The sequence below is a fragment of the Leiobunum rupestre genome, chromosome 10 (genome assembly GCF_980474605.1).
Source record: "Leiobunum rupestre chromosome 10, qqLeiRupe1.1.hap1, whole genome shotgun sequence".
Lineage (NCBI taxonomy): Eukaryota > Metazoa > Arthropoda > Arachnida > Opiliones > Sclerosomatidae > Leiobunum > Leiobunum rupestre.
The window spans coordinates 8,556,551-8,571,281 of NC_143393.1; the positions used below are offsets into that span (position 1 = coordinate 8,556,551).

The 14,731-nt window shown below is 36.0% G+C and overlaps 3 protein-coding genes across 4 annotated transcripts in view; 2 read left to right on the forward strand and 1 right to left on the reverse strand.

Annotated features, from left to right (window-relative positions):
- LOC149923567 (uncharacterized) overlaps window positions 1-14,731 on the forward strand; it is a 79,617-nt gene that overhangs the window by 13,975 nt on the left and 50,911 nt on the right. The window lies entirely within an intron of this gene.
- On the reverse strand, window positions 162-8,269 carry LOC149923568 (uncharacterized). 2 transcript variants are annotated; one of them, XM_090160775.1, is made up of 2 exons: window positions 8,180-8,269; window positions 162-1,302 (listed from the first exon to the last, which is right to left on the reverse strand). In XM_090160775.1, exon 2 carries the CDS (start codon window positions 1,270-1,272, stop codon window positions 280-282), a length of 993 nt encoding a protein of 330 aa, XP_090016901.1. In that variant the 5' UTR covers window positions 1,273-1,302; window positions 8,180-8,269; the 3' UTR covers window positions 162-279. The 2 variants fall into 2 exon arrangements, with proteins under 2 accessions (XP_090016901.1, XP_090016902.1); XM_090160776.1 differs by having other exon boundaries at window positions 8,091-8,203.
- On the forward strand, window positions 1,388-3,281 carry LOC149923569 (uncharacterized). Its single transcript, XM_090160786.1, has 3 exons — window positions 1,388-1,963; window positions 2,033-2,367; window positions 3,276-3,281. The coding sequence occupies exons 1-3, from the start codon at window positions 1,693-1,695 to the stop codon at window positions 3,279-3,281; spliced, it is 612 nt and encodes a 203-aa protein (XP_090016912.1). The 5' UTR covers window positions 1,388-1,692.

Sequence of the window (14,731 nt, forward strand, 5' to 3'; positions counted from 1 at the left end):
ATGGTTCATCAGATCGGCTACCAGGATAGTAGTAACGACTGAAGAGCTACTACTCGATTTTCATCCATATTTTTGAATCGCTGGTGCGACCCTTAAGCAAATGCACCTACACATTCGAAAGAAATATAATAAGAAAAACGAATTCATAAGCACACTTATAAAAAAGAGCTTGAAAATGTTTAATCATAATTTTCAGCATTGACAATTAATTGTAATAAGGTAATTGTTTAGAACTTCGGGGGTGTGTAATGAAGAATCTCCTAGTATTTGAGTTCGGCTTCACAGTATTTTAGCGGCATGTGCTCTTAAAGTCGAGAGGCCTGGCAATGGTATTCCAAGTTCATTTTTTACAAATAAATAGGCCCCTTCACTAAAATTATGCAATGTAAAAGCTTTGGTGAGATCCGCAGCAGACCAGACAACCATTTGTTTTCCCATTAATTGATTCACTTGACTTTTGGTAAAAACCGAGTTTAGTATTTCAGAGCATTTATGGTTTAACGCTTCTTTTTTGTCTTTCTTGGTTTTCAAATGTATAAGTTCTTTTTTTAATTGTTTGTTAGAAACGTCCAGGATACGTTTTTCTGTTTTTAAAGCGTTTATTTCCTTGGTTTTCTTCAAATATTTCTTTTTCATATTAGAATATCTTGTTTTCCATATTTTAATTAATTTCCTTTGTTTTTCGGATGGATCCAAGCTATAACATTTTTGCTTTTTTATTAAACTCTCGTTACTTTCAACTGTAGGCATGTGAACTACATCTTTGATCGGCAATAACGTAGCCCCGTGAACTACAACTTTAATCGGCTGTAACGTAGACCCGTGAATTAAATCTTTGCTGGGCTGTAACTCCGAATTAATAGAGGTTAATTTTGAGTTTAAAATATCTTTCACTAATTTTCGTCTTTCCCTTTTTTGAGCTCGTGATTGCCTTTCGTTTCTTAAAGCAGTAGAGACTGAAGATACAATTCCTAAGTTTTGGGTGGGAACCGCAGTTTTCTTTAATTGCTTGGCATTTTTTTTTGGTTGATAGTTTAACAATTCCGCTTTGAGATTACGCTCGTAATCTTCATCAAGAAAATGAGTAGAGCAAATAACACTCGTATATGGATTGAAATCATCTTTTCTTCTACATTTGATGATCCAAATACGTTGTCTGTCAACATCATCTCTGGGGAATGTATGATAAACTATATGACATTTTAACGGATCTTTCTTCGTGGCAATTAAACTGTTGTTGCAAAAAGCTACCGCACATCTCGTTCCAGGCATTATGTAGTGTTAGAAAAGTTTTAAGAGAACCTATAAAAAAAGGGATTTTGTATTTAAATAACTTCGCAAATAGCAATAGACAATGCAGACAGTCTAGGCTTAAACAAGACATGGGCGAATTAAAGTAGGACATGACTGCTGCAAGCTTGTGCGTATAAACGGGTACGTCTCTTTAAAAACACGGTCAAAGGGGGATGAAATAGTGTGGGGGAATGAGATTTAGAACAAATTCTGACGCATTTTCCGGTTGACTTTAGAGCCATCTGTCGGCAGTCCTTGAAAGTTTGAAACTTTTTTGAATTTTATTTTTGATAACGGCGTTTGAAAAAGACGGTTAGGACATGGGCGAAATAAAGTCCATGGTTAGGATTCAGTAGTTTTCGTTAATGATTCGCCAATGGTTAACGATTCGCCTTTAATATGGTTACCTGTAAACATTGCGCATTTCCAAAATGCAATAGCGATAGTCGATATTTTAACAAACCTCACATGAAAGGCGTTACTTTTGTAGCTTTCCCTAAGTTGAAAACTAAACCTTTGTTATGTAAACAATGGGCGGACTGGTTGGCGGAATTTAAACCAGGTTTTAATGTCAATTGTGTTAAGTACCAAACTTACATTTGCTCCAAACACTTCGATCATCAATTTTTCCAAACCCAAGAATGGTTAAAATCCAAAATTACACCTCCAGGTATGTTTCATAACGCTTTTGATATTAATATAAGTTGTTATTGATCCCTAATGTGTTTCCCGAAAACAGTTCCCATTTTGACAATTGTGAAACCTCAAGTTTCAATTCTAAAGACGTCACTTGCTCCATTGACAACATTATCTACACCCGTGATTTTCAACTCTGCAACCGTGTCAAGCGACTCTGCAACCGTGTCAAGCGACTCTGCAACCGTGTCAAGCGACTCTGCAACCGTGTCAAGCGACTCTGCAACCGTGTCAAGCGACTCTGCAACCGTGTCAAGCGACTCTGCAACCGTGTCAAGCGACTCTGCAACCGTGTCAAGCGACTCTGCAACCGTGACAAACGACTCTGCAACCGTGACAAACGACTCTGGAACTGTGATAACTCTATCTACTTCAATGGTAACTGAATCTACATCTGGCAAATATGAAATTACTACAGAATCTACTCCAATTCCAAAAAAACGTTCTGCGATGATGACATCATTATTTATTCCTATCACACCGGTTTTAAAAGCGCAAAAAACAGGAAATATATCTCTATTTAGAAATTCTGTACAAAGTAACCCAGAGGAGGAATTTGAAATATCAAACTCAATCAATGCCTCCGATCTCAGGGTTGGCAAAATCCTTGTTTTTTTTAAAAAGAACAAAAACAATGTTTTTTATTGTTTTAAACAAGATTCATTGTTTTAAACTGTTTTTAAAGCGAACAATAAAAAACACATAATAAACAATAAAAAACTATGTTTAAAACACGTTTTAAACTAATCATTATTCTTATGAATCACGAGTAAACTCATTTAAAGAAATATTACGTATCATTAAACGTATTATCATAAGTGGCATAATTACCCTAAGTGTGTCAATAAGATGAATTTTTCCATGATACCTTGTTTAACGAAATTGACGTAAATGACGTCATTTTTCCAGTGACGAAATTTACGTAATGTGTTTGCGAAGCGGCGTCTGCGGCGCGAGCATTAAAAATACCATATAGAGTACTTGAACGGAATTCGCGAGTCCTACGGTTCTTTGGTCTGTTTAGAACAAGCTCAAATTGAAGATTTTCTGTGGGAAAGGCTCCTATTGGCACACTTAGGGTAATTATGCCACTTATGGTATTATAAATAAACTCACATTGAGAAGAACCAATGAGTACACGCTTATTTAAACGAGCCAAGAATTTCGCTAAGCGTTATTGACCAACCATTGACGGCCTTAGGGTTTTCGATGCCCCATGCAAATACTACCTAACCCGTAGTAGGGTTTTTAATATAGTTATCATCCTGAAATTTTTGGTCGCATAGAACTAAGAAAAGGGAAAATATCCACACATTGTTTTTAGTTTTGGTTTATTGAAATGTGCACGTTTGCAGTCATAAATCATCACAAATAAAGAATGTTACATAAAATAAGATTTTAGGTACCTCTATAATCTTAAAACTTCCATCACGTCATAAAATTTCTAAAAAATCGAGAAAGGGGACCGAAATCCCTTGATTTTTATCTTGGAGTGCCGCCTAGTCGGTTTTAGCCCGATCTGTCTAGACCGGCAGTGTTTCTTGTTACTTAAAACCCGGCACAACCCGACTAAACAGCAACCCTACTTTTATCTCGTGCATAGGTAGTGTCCCAAATAGATGTATATTGGCAGCTATATAAATTCTATTTAAACAAAAAGACAAAATTCAATGCGCTCGTAGGATTTTTGCACTGGTATGAAATTTATGAAATCATATCGAGCCTTTTCAGTCGCTCTTTTCAGAGAATCTTTAAATCAAACTACCGTTATAAATACAATTTACCTTTCTTAGAGCCTTGGAATGGTTTTTTCTACCTTTTCCCTCATATTGAATAACGAAAATCTTACAAAAAACAATGAAAATTTACCTTATAAAAAACATGTTTAAAACAGATAGTTTAAAACGTTTAAAACAAATTGGTGTTTGTTTAAAATAATTGTTTTAAACGTGTTTTAAACACTTGTTTTAAACCTTTTGTTTAAAACTTGCCAACCCTGTCCGATCTAGAACCTGTCATTGAAGTTAATGTAAATACTGTTGAAACGCCAGTTGGAAAATCTAATCCCACAAAAGCTACAAATTTCCTAAGTTTCCATTCAATTCATAAAAAAATTTTATACTCACACAACCTTCCAAAAGAGTGGGCAATTACTGAATTTGAAAAGGGTTTGAAAATTTGTAAAATTAACTATGAAACCGGAGGAGTGACCATTTCATTTACTATTACGTCAGAGCTAGATTTATCTTTACAAATACTTAATCAAAATGTCACAGAGCACACTTTACTTCCAAATTTTACAAACAAAATATTGTGTCAAGAAGATTTCGACAAATGTTTTGCTAAAGTTTCTTCCCTCCATGTATGTGAAGGTAATCGAGAAGAATTGTACAAAAATATTTTCAAAGAAAAGACTGTTCCAAATGCTAACTTTTGCTGGTTTACCAATGCCATTCGCCACAAGTCATGCTGCCTTCTTTCCCAAATGAAAAGATGCGGAAACTGCTCAAAGTTGAGAAGCTATTTTCGTGGCGAAATATTTAGAAGAAAGAAGAAAAAGCAAAAAACATCTTCTTTCAAAAGCCTTAGTCAGACCGAAATCATCCATGAACTCAGAAGTAGTAAATCTAAGGAAATAAAGCTAAAAAGAAAACTGGTCAGACGGGAGAAAAAAATTAGGAAATTAATAATGAAGATTGGAGAAACAGTCAGTCCGCAAGGGGAAGAATGGCTAAATGACGTTCTTGATAAAGGGTTAAACGAGCAAGTTGATTTCCCAAAACTTTTTCTTGGTACTCAGTTAAAAATGAGCCAACTCAATAGTAAAAAGGAAAGGAGGTGGCACCCTCTTGTGGTACAGTGGTGCCTTTTCATGTACCACAAATCACCAGGTTTATACAAATCTTTGGAATCTTCCGGTATTCTGCATTTACCCAACTATAGAACTTTGTTAAGGCATACGAGTGAAGAAGGTAAAAGACCAAGTTTTCAACCAAATATGTTTAATAAACTGGCGGAAGAAACCAATATTAGTTCTCTCGAAGACCATCAAAAATATTTCTCATTAGTTATTGATGAGATGAAAATCAAGGAAGATTTAATCTATAGTAAAAAAAACGGAGATTTGATTGGATATATCAATGTCCGTGATCCTTTTGATAGATTGTCAGCAATCGAAAAAGATTTATTTGAAAACATAAATTCACCAGTTGCATCTCATGCGCTAGTATTCATGGTACGGGGCTGTACAACCAATATAAAATTTTCCCTAGCCCATTTCCCTACTAACGCCTTGTCAGGTGATGAACTCCATTATTTAGTTTGGAGGTGCATTGCACTTTTAGAGGTAAAAGGCTTCAGAATTTTAACAGTTATTGGCGATGGGGCATCGACTAACAGGAAAGTGTTTACAAAAAATCACGGCGATGAAGAAAATTGCTATCGTTGTAAAAATGTTCACGCATTCGACGAAGAAAGATATATATACTTCCTTTTTGACCCGCCTCACTTGATAAAAACAACACGAAACTGCCTTCTTAACAGTCGCGATGGTTGTCGCTTTAGGTGGATGTTTAAAAATGGTCAATATTTAGTTTGGCAAACTATCATTACATTGTACAACAATGAACGGAGTAGGGCTACCTTAAGGAAAGCCTACAAGTTAACAGATGACCACGTGTTTCCGGCAGTACAAGCTAAAATGAAAGTTAAACTGGCTACTCAGGTCCTCAGCGCAACAGTTGCGAATGCAATCGAAGAAGAACTTGGGGAAGCAGTTTCAGAAACCACTCTATTCCTACGAACTTTCAACAGGTGGTTTGATTGCATGAATGTCAGCAATCTCAAGGAAGGGTACCAGAACCGAAATATATGGATGAACCCATACCAATCATCGAATGACCATAGGTTAAAGGTAAATCTACAAATCGGAATGTGAAATTAATTATAAATGACTGAGTGTTTGAATTTCTTACAGTGGCTAAAAGATGACTTCTTAAAATACTTAAGTGATTGGGAAAATGACGTAAGTCAAAGACTGAAAAGTAATGGTGAACCATACAAGAATGAAGAGCGAAAGAAAATGTTACTCAGTTTTGAAACTCTTTCAGGGCTTAAACAAACGAGTGAGAACTTTTACCTAAAACAGAGTAGAATAATAGAATTGAAGAAATTAAAAAAACCTTTCTTTTTATAGCCAAGGGCATGGTTGAGATAATACCATTCTTACTATCAAAGGGGGCTAAGTTTGTCTTGTCTGCTAACTTTAACCAGGATCCATTAGAGAATGAATTTAGCAGACACCGACAAGCTTGTGGTTCCAGTCAGCATCCAACATACCAACAGGTTTGCAACAATGGTCCAAAATTAACAGCTATCAAGCGAGGCAATATTAAAATTAGGGCAATTGGAAGAAATTGTCAGTAGAATAATGAAATCTATCTATAAATAAAAGGAAAATTCGTTTATTAAAAATTTGTACTTTAAATTGGAATCATCGGTTTATGGGATACAGTTGGATATTTCGCTTAGTTGTTTTCTCAAAGCTTTTTTCGCCTTAGATTTCTTGTTCTTCAAACGTTGCTCTTCTTTCAAAACATCTTTTTCATGTCTCACATGGCCATTTGCTACTGTGTTTATGAATTGGCTTATGACTTTTGCCAACAACCTGTTTCTCTCTTCATTTGCTATGTTACACGAATCGCAAACTTGGGTCCAAAATGTTTGTATATCAGTGTCCTTTTGTATTGCACTTTTGACAGTTTCTTTTCGATCTAATTCCTGTTTTTTTGCTTGACAAAATGAATTGCTAATGATACGGTGAATGTTAGTAAAAAAATGATAAGTAATCTTTTTTGGATATAGGAGGGCTCCACGATCTTGTATCACAGTCCAGTTTTTAATTGCAATTTCTACACATTCATCATCATTCTTATCACAAGTAATTTCTTTTACAATTAAAGCCCCCATGGGTGACTTTTGAAGTGACCTTAATAGGGTCCCTATAACATAAAAAAGGGCACCTTCGTTACCTTTTTCATCATTTGGTAGAAGTTTGTTTGGTGATTCATTGATATATTTTAGACTCATTTCGAAAATATGCAACAGCAAAAAAGTTACAGCTCTAGTCTTTAGGAACTTTGATATTTGAGGTTCCTATTTGTATAAACAAATTGAGGGAAAAAAATAAGTTCTCTATAAACAATAATTTCCATGAATAAAATGAACTTACAGAAATACTTGACATAGTGTCCAAAATAGTGTTGATAAAGCTTTCATTTGCTTTCATTGCTTCTGTGACGGCAACATATTTCTCTTCAGGGGTATTAGTTAAAGCTTCTCTTAAGAGAACTTTCAAAGTAGAGATAGTTCCGCTATTGTTAAGTAGCAATGCCCATTTCAAGACCCTTGCATTTGGCTCCGGCAGTTCCATCTCATTTAAAGTAGTTTCTATTGCACCAATTGCATAATTGAAAACACATGAAAACATTCTTTCATAGTTTTCTTGGCTGACAATGCGATCTCTTCTACCTTTGATTTTCTTCTTTTTCTTCGGTGGGGTATTCTCACTGATAAATTAAAAGAAACATTGACTACACACTCTAAAACTAAAAAAAAAACTAATTACACATACCACTGAAAAGTTAATTCGCTGGCATCTGCAACTTCATCAACATCTGAATCTGAAATTAAAAGTAATTTGGTTGCTTAGAAAGTTAGGGTTAAATGTAACATTTGATTTACCTGATAAAATTACAAGGGGAGGCGGTTCTATTCCTAAAGTCAGATAGGTTTGTAGCTTAAACATTCTAAAAAGAACATAATATTTGTTATTAAATGTTATTACCAATTTTTATTATATTATAATATTATATACTTACATGGACCTACATAATAACCACACCACGACATGTGCTCGGGAATTCAAATAAAAATCCCCCCCCCCTACAAGAGTCACGTGGTTTGATCTAAAACGGTTATACTTCCTGTTTAATTAAAAGTGACCGATAGATCACGCCACTAGAAGGTGTTTTTCTAGCCGTACGCTTTTTTGGGAAAAGTCATGTCCTACTTTAATTCGCCCATGAACAAGACTACTTTACCCTAAACAAGTAATCTGTGACCTTTTTTACACATGAATCTTATCGTATGAAATTTAATATTGTACAAATTGTAGTAAAGTTATTCTCACCATGCAAATTATTATCCACAAAAGGTTGTAAAGACATCCCAAAGTACCAACAAAGTTCACTAAAATCTCTAAAACCTCACGGAGCTCTCTCTTGATCTTGTTTTTAACATTATCGCATAGATGTCGCTAGTGCTCCGTGAGCGAAGATTTGCTCCCTCTCTCAGAGGAAATAACAAAATGGAATAGAAACTACAGAACATAGCGGTGTTTAAAATTTCTCTACTTATTAAAGCTATCACTTTACGTAAACATTTCAGAATTAGTAATATTACAATAAATAAGGCTCACGTTATAACATTTTCCGGATGTCAATAGTCCTAACAAATTTCAAAATGAATTTTCTATTCCTTTTTCAATTTTCTTTGCGATATTATACTCTAAAGGCGGATGCACACATAGCCTTCGCGCGCGAAAATTCGAAGGCGAAATCGCTTGCGAACCGTATGTGTGTTTGGGCCTTTATCTCTCTCTGCAGCAGTGTAATAATTTTTCATTTTTGCTAACTACCACTCTACAGCTGTGATGATTTTACAAAGCAGTGAGGTCATACCAGGGGCGTAGGAACGTTCTAGAAGTTGGAGGGGGCAAATAGAAACCAAAATGGGTCTGAAGAATGGTTTTGAATTTTTAATGGAGTGTAGCTTCTCCGAATGCACGTGTACATTTTACTACTATGTAAATTGGCGGGAAAAGACTGAAATTTAAACACAGTTGAGGTTCTACAAGCTTTATATGCTTTTAAAATTTGAGCCTTTTGAAGATTTCAACTGATCAAAAAGTTGAAGGGGGCAATAACATTAGTTGCCCCTCCCAGCAAAACTCTAGAGAGGGGCATTGCCCCCTTGCCCCCCTGGTGCCTACGCCGCTGGGTCATACCAATAGCTTAAACAGTGGTTTCGTAAAACTGGGAAGTTTTTTCTCAACAGAGAAATGCCATGAGTTATTTAGGAGATATATACTCTACACAATAAAGGCGCCTAAAAAGAGTGTGTAATCATAGACTAAAGTGTATACTTTCTTAGTCTATGGTGTAATATACTTTTTCCAGATCTATTTATCATAAGTAACATAATAGTGAAAAATAATAAAAATTAGCAAATATTATCACGGCACTGATTTTTCAGTGTTATTGCGCAATCAAGGTTTAGTTCAGCACAGGGCCCCTAGCGTCTAAATATCCACTAACAAGGACGATAATACACAACTCTGGGAGAGAGTGTCAGTGTCCAAAAAAGGTTCGGTCAGAAAATTAGCATTAAACATTAGGCAGTGTCATCCTTTTTTATTATGTTACTTATGATTGTACGACATTTTTGTGAACATGGCGGCGCATTATAACGTGCAAAATGAATAGTAAGATCCACCGATACGTGCTCTTTGCCTCGTCATCATAGTGAGAGCGTTATCATTTGTTTTTTAAGTTTCGTATTTTCTCACTAGAGGCCCTTTTCAGCAATTATTTCGACTAACTGACGCAAACTTATGGAACTAATTATACTTTCCAGTGGACTTTCCGTGTCCAAAGCCCCCCCCCCCCCCTGGGTGTATCAATGACTGTACTAAAAGTTAACCTCCTTCTCGACCCCTCTTAGGTATTTTAGTTTTTACATAGTTTGAACCCCTCCCTTAAAGCAAGTGTCGGCTCCTATCTTAAGGTTAGTATCATTGGCGAACGAGAGATGGCACTAACGTAGAGTTTAGTCGAAATTGAAACAAGTTGAGCGAGCAAATTATTCCCTCAAAAGTAGGTGACTCGACGTACCCCTTCCTTTGATTGGCTTTGCGTAATCACGTGCGCAGTCAACTTAGCTTGGATTGGCTTTTCTGCAATCACGTGTTTCAATCACGTAATCGTTGACTTTCAAATAAATGACAATACGTTTTTGAAAGTCGATAATAGATGGAAGCACCTTCCCGGCGATCTAAGCAATCATAACCATCTTCGTTACATAGACCCTATCAAAAATACAGAGGGCAACGATGGAGCCGACACTTGCTTTAAAGGGGCTGGAAAGTGGGGTTTTGAAAAACGTCATCCGTGACGTCATTAACGAAATTTGGCGCGTAGAACTACTTTTTCTTAAGTTCGCGAATACGCAAACAGGCACCGCTGTGTTAAGATTTTTGTATGACGAAATCCAGCGTGGTCTTGGTTAGTGTTATAGCTGAGCTCGTAGGAAGTTTTCAAATTTCATTAATCTTTATTGAGATTTAGTTTAGTGAACAACAAATGTTTAACGAAAAATTCATTTGAGTGATAAGGTCTTTTGGTAGTAGTGTGTTCGTAATTTTTTTAATTATTATTTACGAGTTTCATCGAATTTTGTAAAAAAACGCTAGATGAATCGAAGCCAATTTCTTAGGACCTTGGTTTCACTGGAGCATTTTGATAAACCTTAGTACTACACCACAGTTTTTTGCCTTTTCCCACTTATCTAACTCGCCAACAAGAGATATTTTCGTATCATCACGTTTCCGTTTTTTATTTGAATTAAACTCGTTCATTAACATCATTATAATTAAATAAATATTAAAATACTAGAACCAAAACCACGTCCACGAAGGCCCGAATATCTTAGTTCGCGTATGAATACCTGTCACTATAGTCTCTCGGGTCGCTCCTCACTATTTTCAAAACATCTCCGTCAGAGCCAAATTCCTCAAGCGGGGAAAAAAGGAAATAAAGCAGGGTCCGGATTTTTTTGGAGATACCACGTCACTAGACGATTTCAAAACCCCACTTTCCAGTCCCTTTAAGCCTTACGGAAGTTACAGTAAAAGTGCTTGAATTTTGATCACAAGTATCGCCGCCTAACGGTAGAGTTAGAAACTCAAATATGGTAAAACTGTCTGCTCATTAAAAATTATCTGTTTACAGCAGCGAGGAGGTTTCAGCTTAGAAACAATAAAAATCTTAAAGTCGTCTGCTATTTCCTAATGCACTTAGTTAGCAGGTATAAAAGCAGATGGCGCTATATTTTTCTAAGCTCGAAACTATTATGACAATCAATTGAAAAGAAAATGAAATCTTTTCAAAATATACTTTCTTAAGGACACAGAATGTCGGGGCGTTTCTCAGTTTTTTTCTAGAATTTCCTCGCCTACTACCTTTCTAGTAGAGTTACAAGTTATTGGGAAGGATGATTAACCTTTTGACCTCTTCTTAGAGGGGGGAGCGTTATATTTATGGCGCACGTGGGCTTACATGCATCGAAATTAGAATATTAAGAAATACAGTAATACATTTGGCATATCTTCTGGAAATTTCAGATGTCTAAAGAAATATATAAAACTCTACCTCTCTCTTGTATTTTTGTCGTAAATTCGGGCTTAGATAAGCCGTTTAAAACATTGTCATGCAAATTACAATCTTCTAGGTGGGCGGTTTTTTGGCTTTTATAAAATCGATAAACTGAACATATTTCATCCGTGACCTAAGTCCCATGTAATAGAACAAGCTTAGTAGTTTTTGTTGGCCTTGAAAGCGTAGCTCCTCCTATCGTCTGCTACTCTACAGTGCAGAATTATCCAATTCGCTTGTTCTGGAACAAACAGGTGTACACCTATTACTCTACATGAAACTCTTGTTTTGTTGGAGATAATTACTCTACACCGTTAACTATTTGTCAAGGTCAGCGCGAGGTACAGGTCACTTCCATTTTGGGTGCGTTTTAATCATAGTAAAATGATTAATTCAGGGTAATCGTATTTATATCAGGGTAATCAAGGTTAAAAAATCTAATCACGATTTAATCAATCAAATCAAGATTTAAACGAGATTTAATAATTCTAATCATGATCTAATCTTTTTAAAGATGATTTAATAATTTTAAACAGATTTAATAATTTTAAACAGATTTAATCATTTTAATCAGATTTAATCATTTTAATCACGATTTAATCATTTTAATCACGATTTAATCATTTTAATCACGATTTAATCATTTTAATCACGATTTAATCATTTTAATCACGATTTAATCATTTTAATCACGATTTAATCATTTTAATCGGTCGGATCGAGATTTTATAATTAAAATCAAAACTAAAGTACGATAATTTAATATTAGTTATTAATATTGATAGTTCTATCGCAATTGTGTTTGATTCTCGTTCTAATTTCCACGGCCAACTTTGATCACGCGCTGTTCACGCTACAGCGGCCAACACATTCGTCGAAATTCCGCGAGCAAGGATTTTCCCCCTATAAACTGTACTATAACGTGTAGAGTTCAGCGCCACGCTCGGTTGTTATATTGACTTCAATGTAAAAACTATTCTAAAAATAATAATCCGCTAGGGGTGCTCACGTCATACACATCTTTTGCTCATAAGTTAACACAGAAACGTCAACGAATGAGATGGCCGCTGTAGCACGAGAGATCAAAGTTGGCCGTGTAATTTCTAATCGCGATTTATTCATACTAATCACGATTTAATCGTTTCAATCAGGATTTAATCATTTTAATCAGATTTAATCATTTAATCATGATTAAATCAGATTTAAACATTCTAATCATGATTAAACGTGATTTAATCAACATTATCATGATTAAATTGAATATAATCAAATTAATCACGATTAAATCGGATTTAATCTTTCGAGGGGTGCGTCGTTAATCAAGGAAGTGACCTGCCCCTCGGGTCAGCGTATTGGGGCTACACTTTGTACTCCTCAAAAGCAGAGGTAAACTGATATAATCATTTGTTTATCTAGAATTTTATTAGGTAAAATTAAAAAAATAATAATATATTCTATACAAAAAGAGTCGTTCTGGAAGCGCAGGCTACTACGTTCAATAATTAGATAATTTGTGATACTCGCTCAGCCTCGCCAGGGCCGTGCAGAGGGGGGTGGGGTGCACAATCCCCGGGGCCCGGGTGAAAAGGGCCCACGCATGAGGGGGGCCCGTAGCTGTAGGGCCCATCGAAGAAGCTCAAAGGGGGGGAGGTGCAAATCAAGATATCTTGGGAGAAGTTTTCAGGGCTCAAGGGGGGGGGGGCGAGTATGTTTGTCCCCGGACCCCAGGGACAAACTGCACGGCCCTGAGCCTCGCTGCCATTTTAGCCTGTTCGATCTAAATCATCTAACTTTGGCGCATACCCAGTTCGATGACTGGTTCTTAAAAAAATAGTCGAGTTAAGAATCAATAAGAGCCATATAACTTTTGCTTACCTTAATTTGGCTTCTAATTTCGTTCCTGATCTTCCTTTTATGCGCTAATTGCAGTTTAGCTTCAGATACATTGATACTATTGGGTAAATTTAAAGTAGGAATCCAATCAGGGTCACTGGGTTCCCAGCCTGGAAATCCCGAAACCAAATGTTCGCTGCACACTCGCGAGTTGACACTTGACAGTGGGAGCAAAGTTTTTTCTATTCAATATTCTTGACCATAGTTTAAGTCTGGCGGACCAGGGACGTCATTTGGGTAGGGCAAGGGGGGGCATTGCCCCCCCTGGATTTCTATGATCTTAAAATGTTCATGCATATCTTGGGAAATTTTTGGTTCTCGCTATTATCCTGAAAATCAATAGCAAATATGCAATAACTATTTCGATTAAAAATCCCAAAAATATGAAATTTGATGGGTTTTTGTCCTTTTAAAAAACTGGTTTTCCGGAGCTCTATAGTTCTGCCCCCTCCTGTAAAATCCTGAAATGACGTTCCTGTGGCGGACGGAAATCGATGGAATCTAATATTTGGAATACCAAACCTACTTTTACAACCGACGACACTACACGTAACCATTTCTTAATTTTACTAATTTCAATTTAAAATGACACAATACAAACTACCATAGGAATAACCTTATGAAAAGTCTATCATAGCGCCCGTTTGGAACCAGTTGTACTATCTGCGCAAGCGCGATTCCAACCGGGGCGATCCATATAGTTTCAACTAGGCATGCAACCCAGGTTCTCGGAATCTAACGAAATTTTTGGGTCAATATAAGAATAATTGAATTTTTTAGATAATTTTTGCCGAAACACTCGGATTCTGAAAGTGATATCTCGGAAAACGGTACCCCTGGACATAAGCGCTAATAACTCTTGAACCATTTGCGTTATCAACTTGAAACGTTAAGGGTTTATAGATTTGTAAGTCAGGAATCCAAAATTGGCCTTGAATAAAAATTGCCGTTTTTTGTTTTGTGTGTACATTTGCACAAATTTTAAAATAAATTTGAGGTGGGGTATATTATATATGATATCTGGTCAGGATGTCCAACTTTTAAAATTAAATCAAACCCAATTTCTAATGCCCCGTTAGGTTTCGTTTTCAACTGACGGACTAAAAACTAAAACCTGATTTTTTTAATAATTTTTCTTTTTGTTTTCAACTTATGTTCTGCGTCTTCGCACAAAACTATCATACCGCCGTCCGCTTCAACGTCTACATGTTATCAAGGATTCTTTATTTTTAGAGAATACTTGATTTTATCGACGTAGCGTTCGTGCTTAATTTTTCTTCGGGATGGAAGAGTTTGAAATCACAGATGAAACCGTTTTACCCAAATGTTCTATTGGAGAAAGTGAAAATGAAGATTGT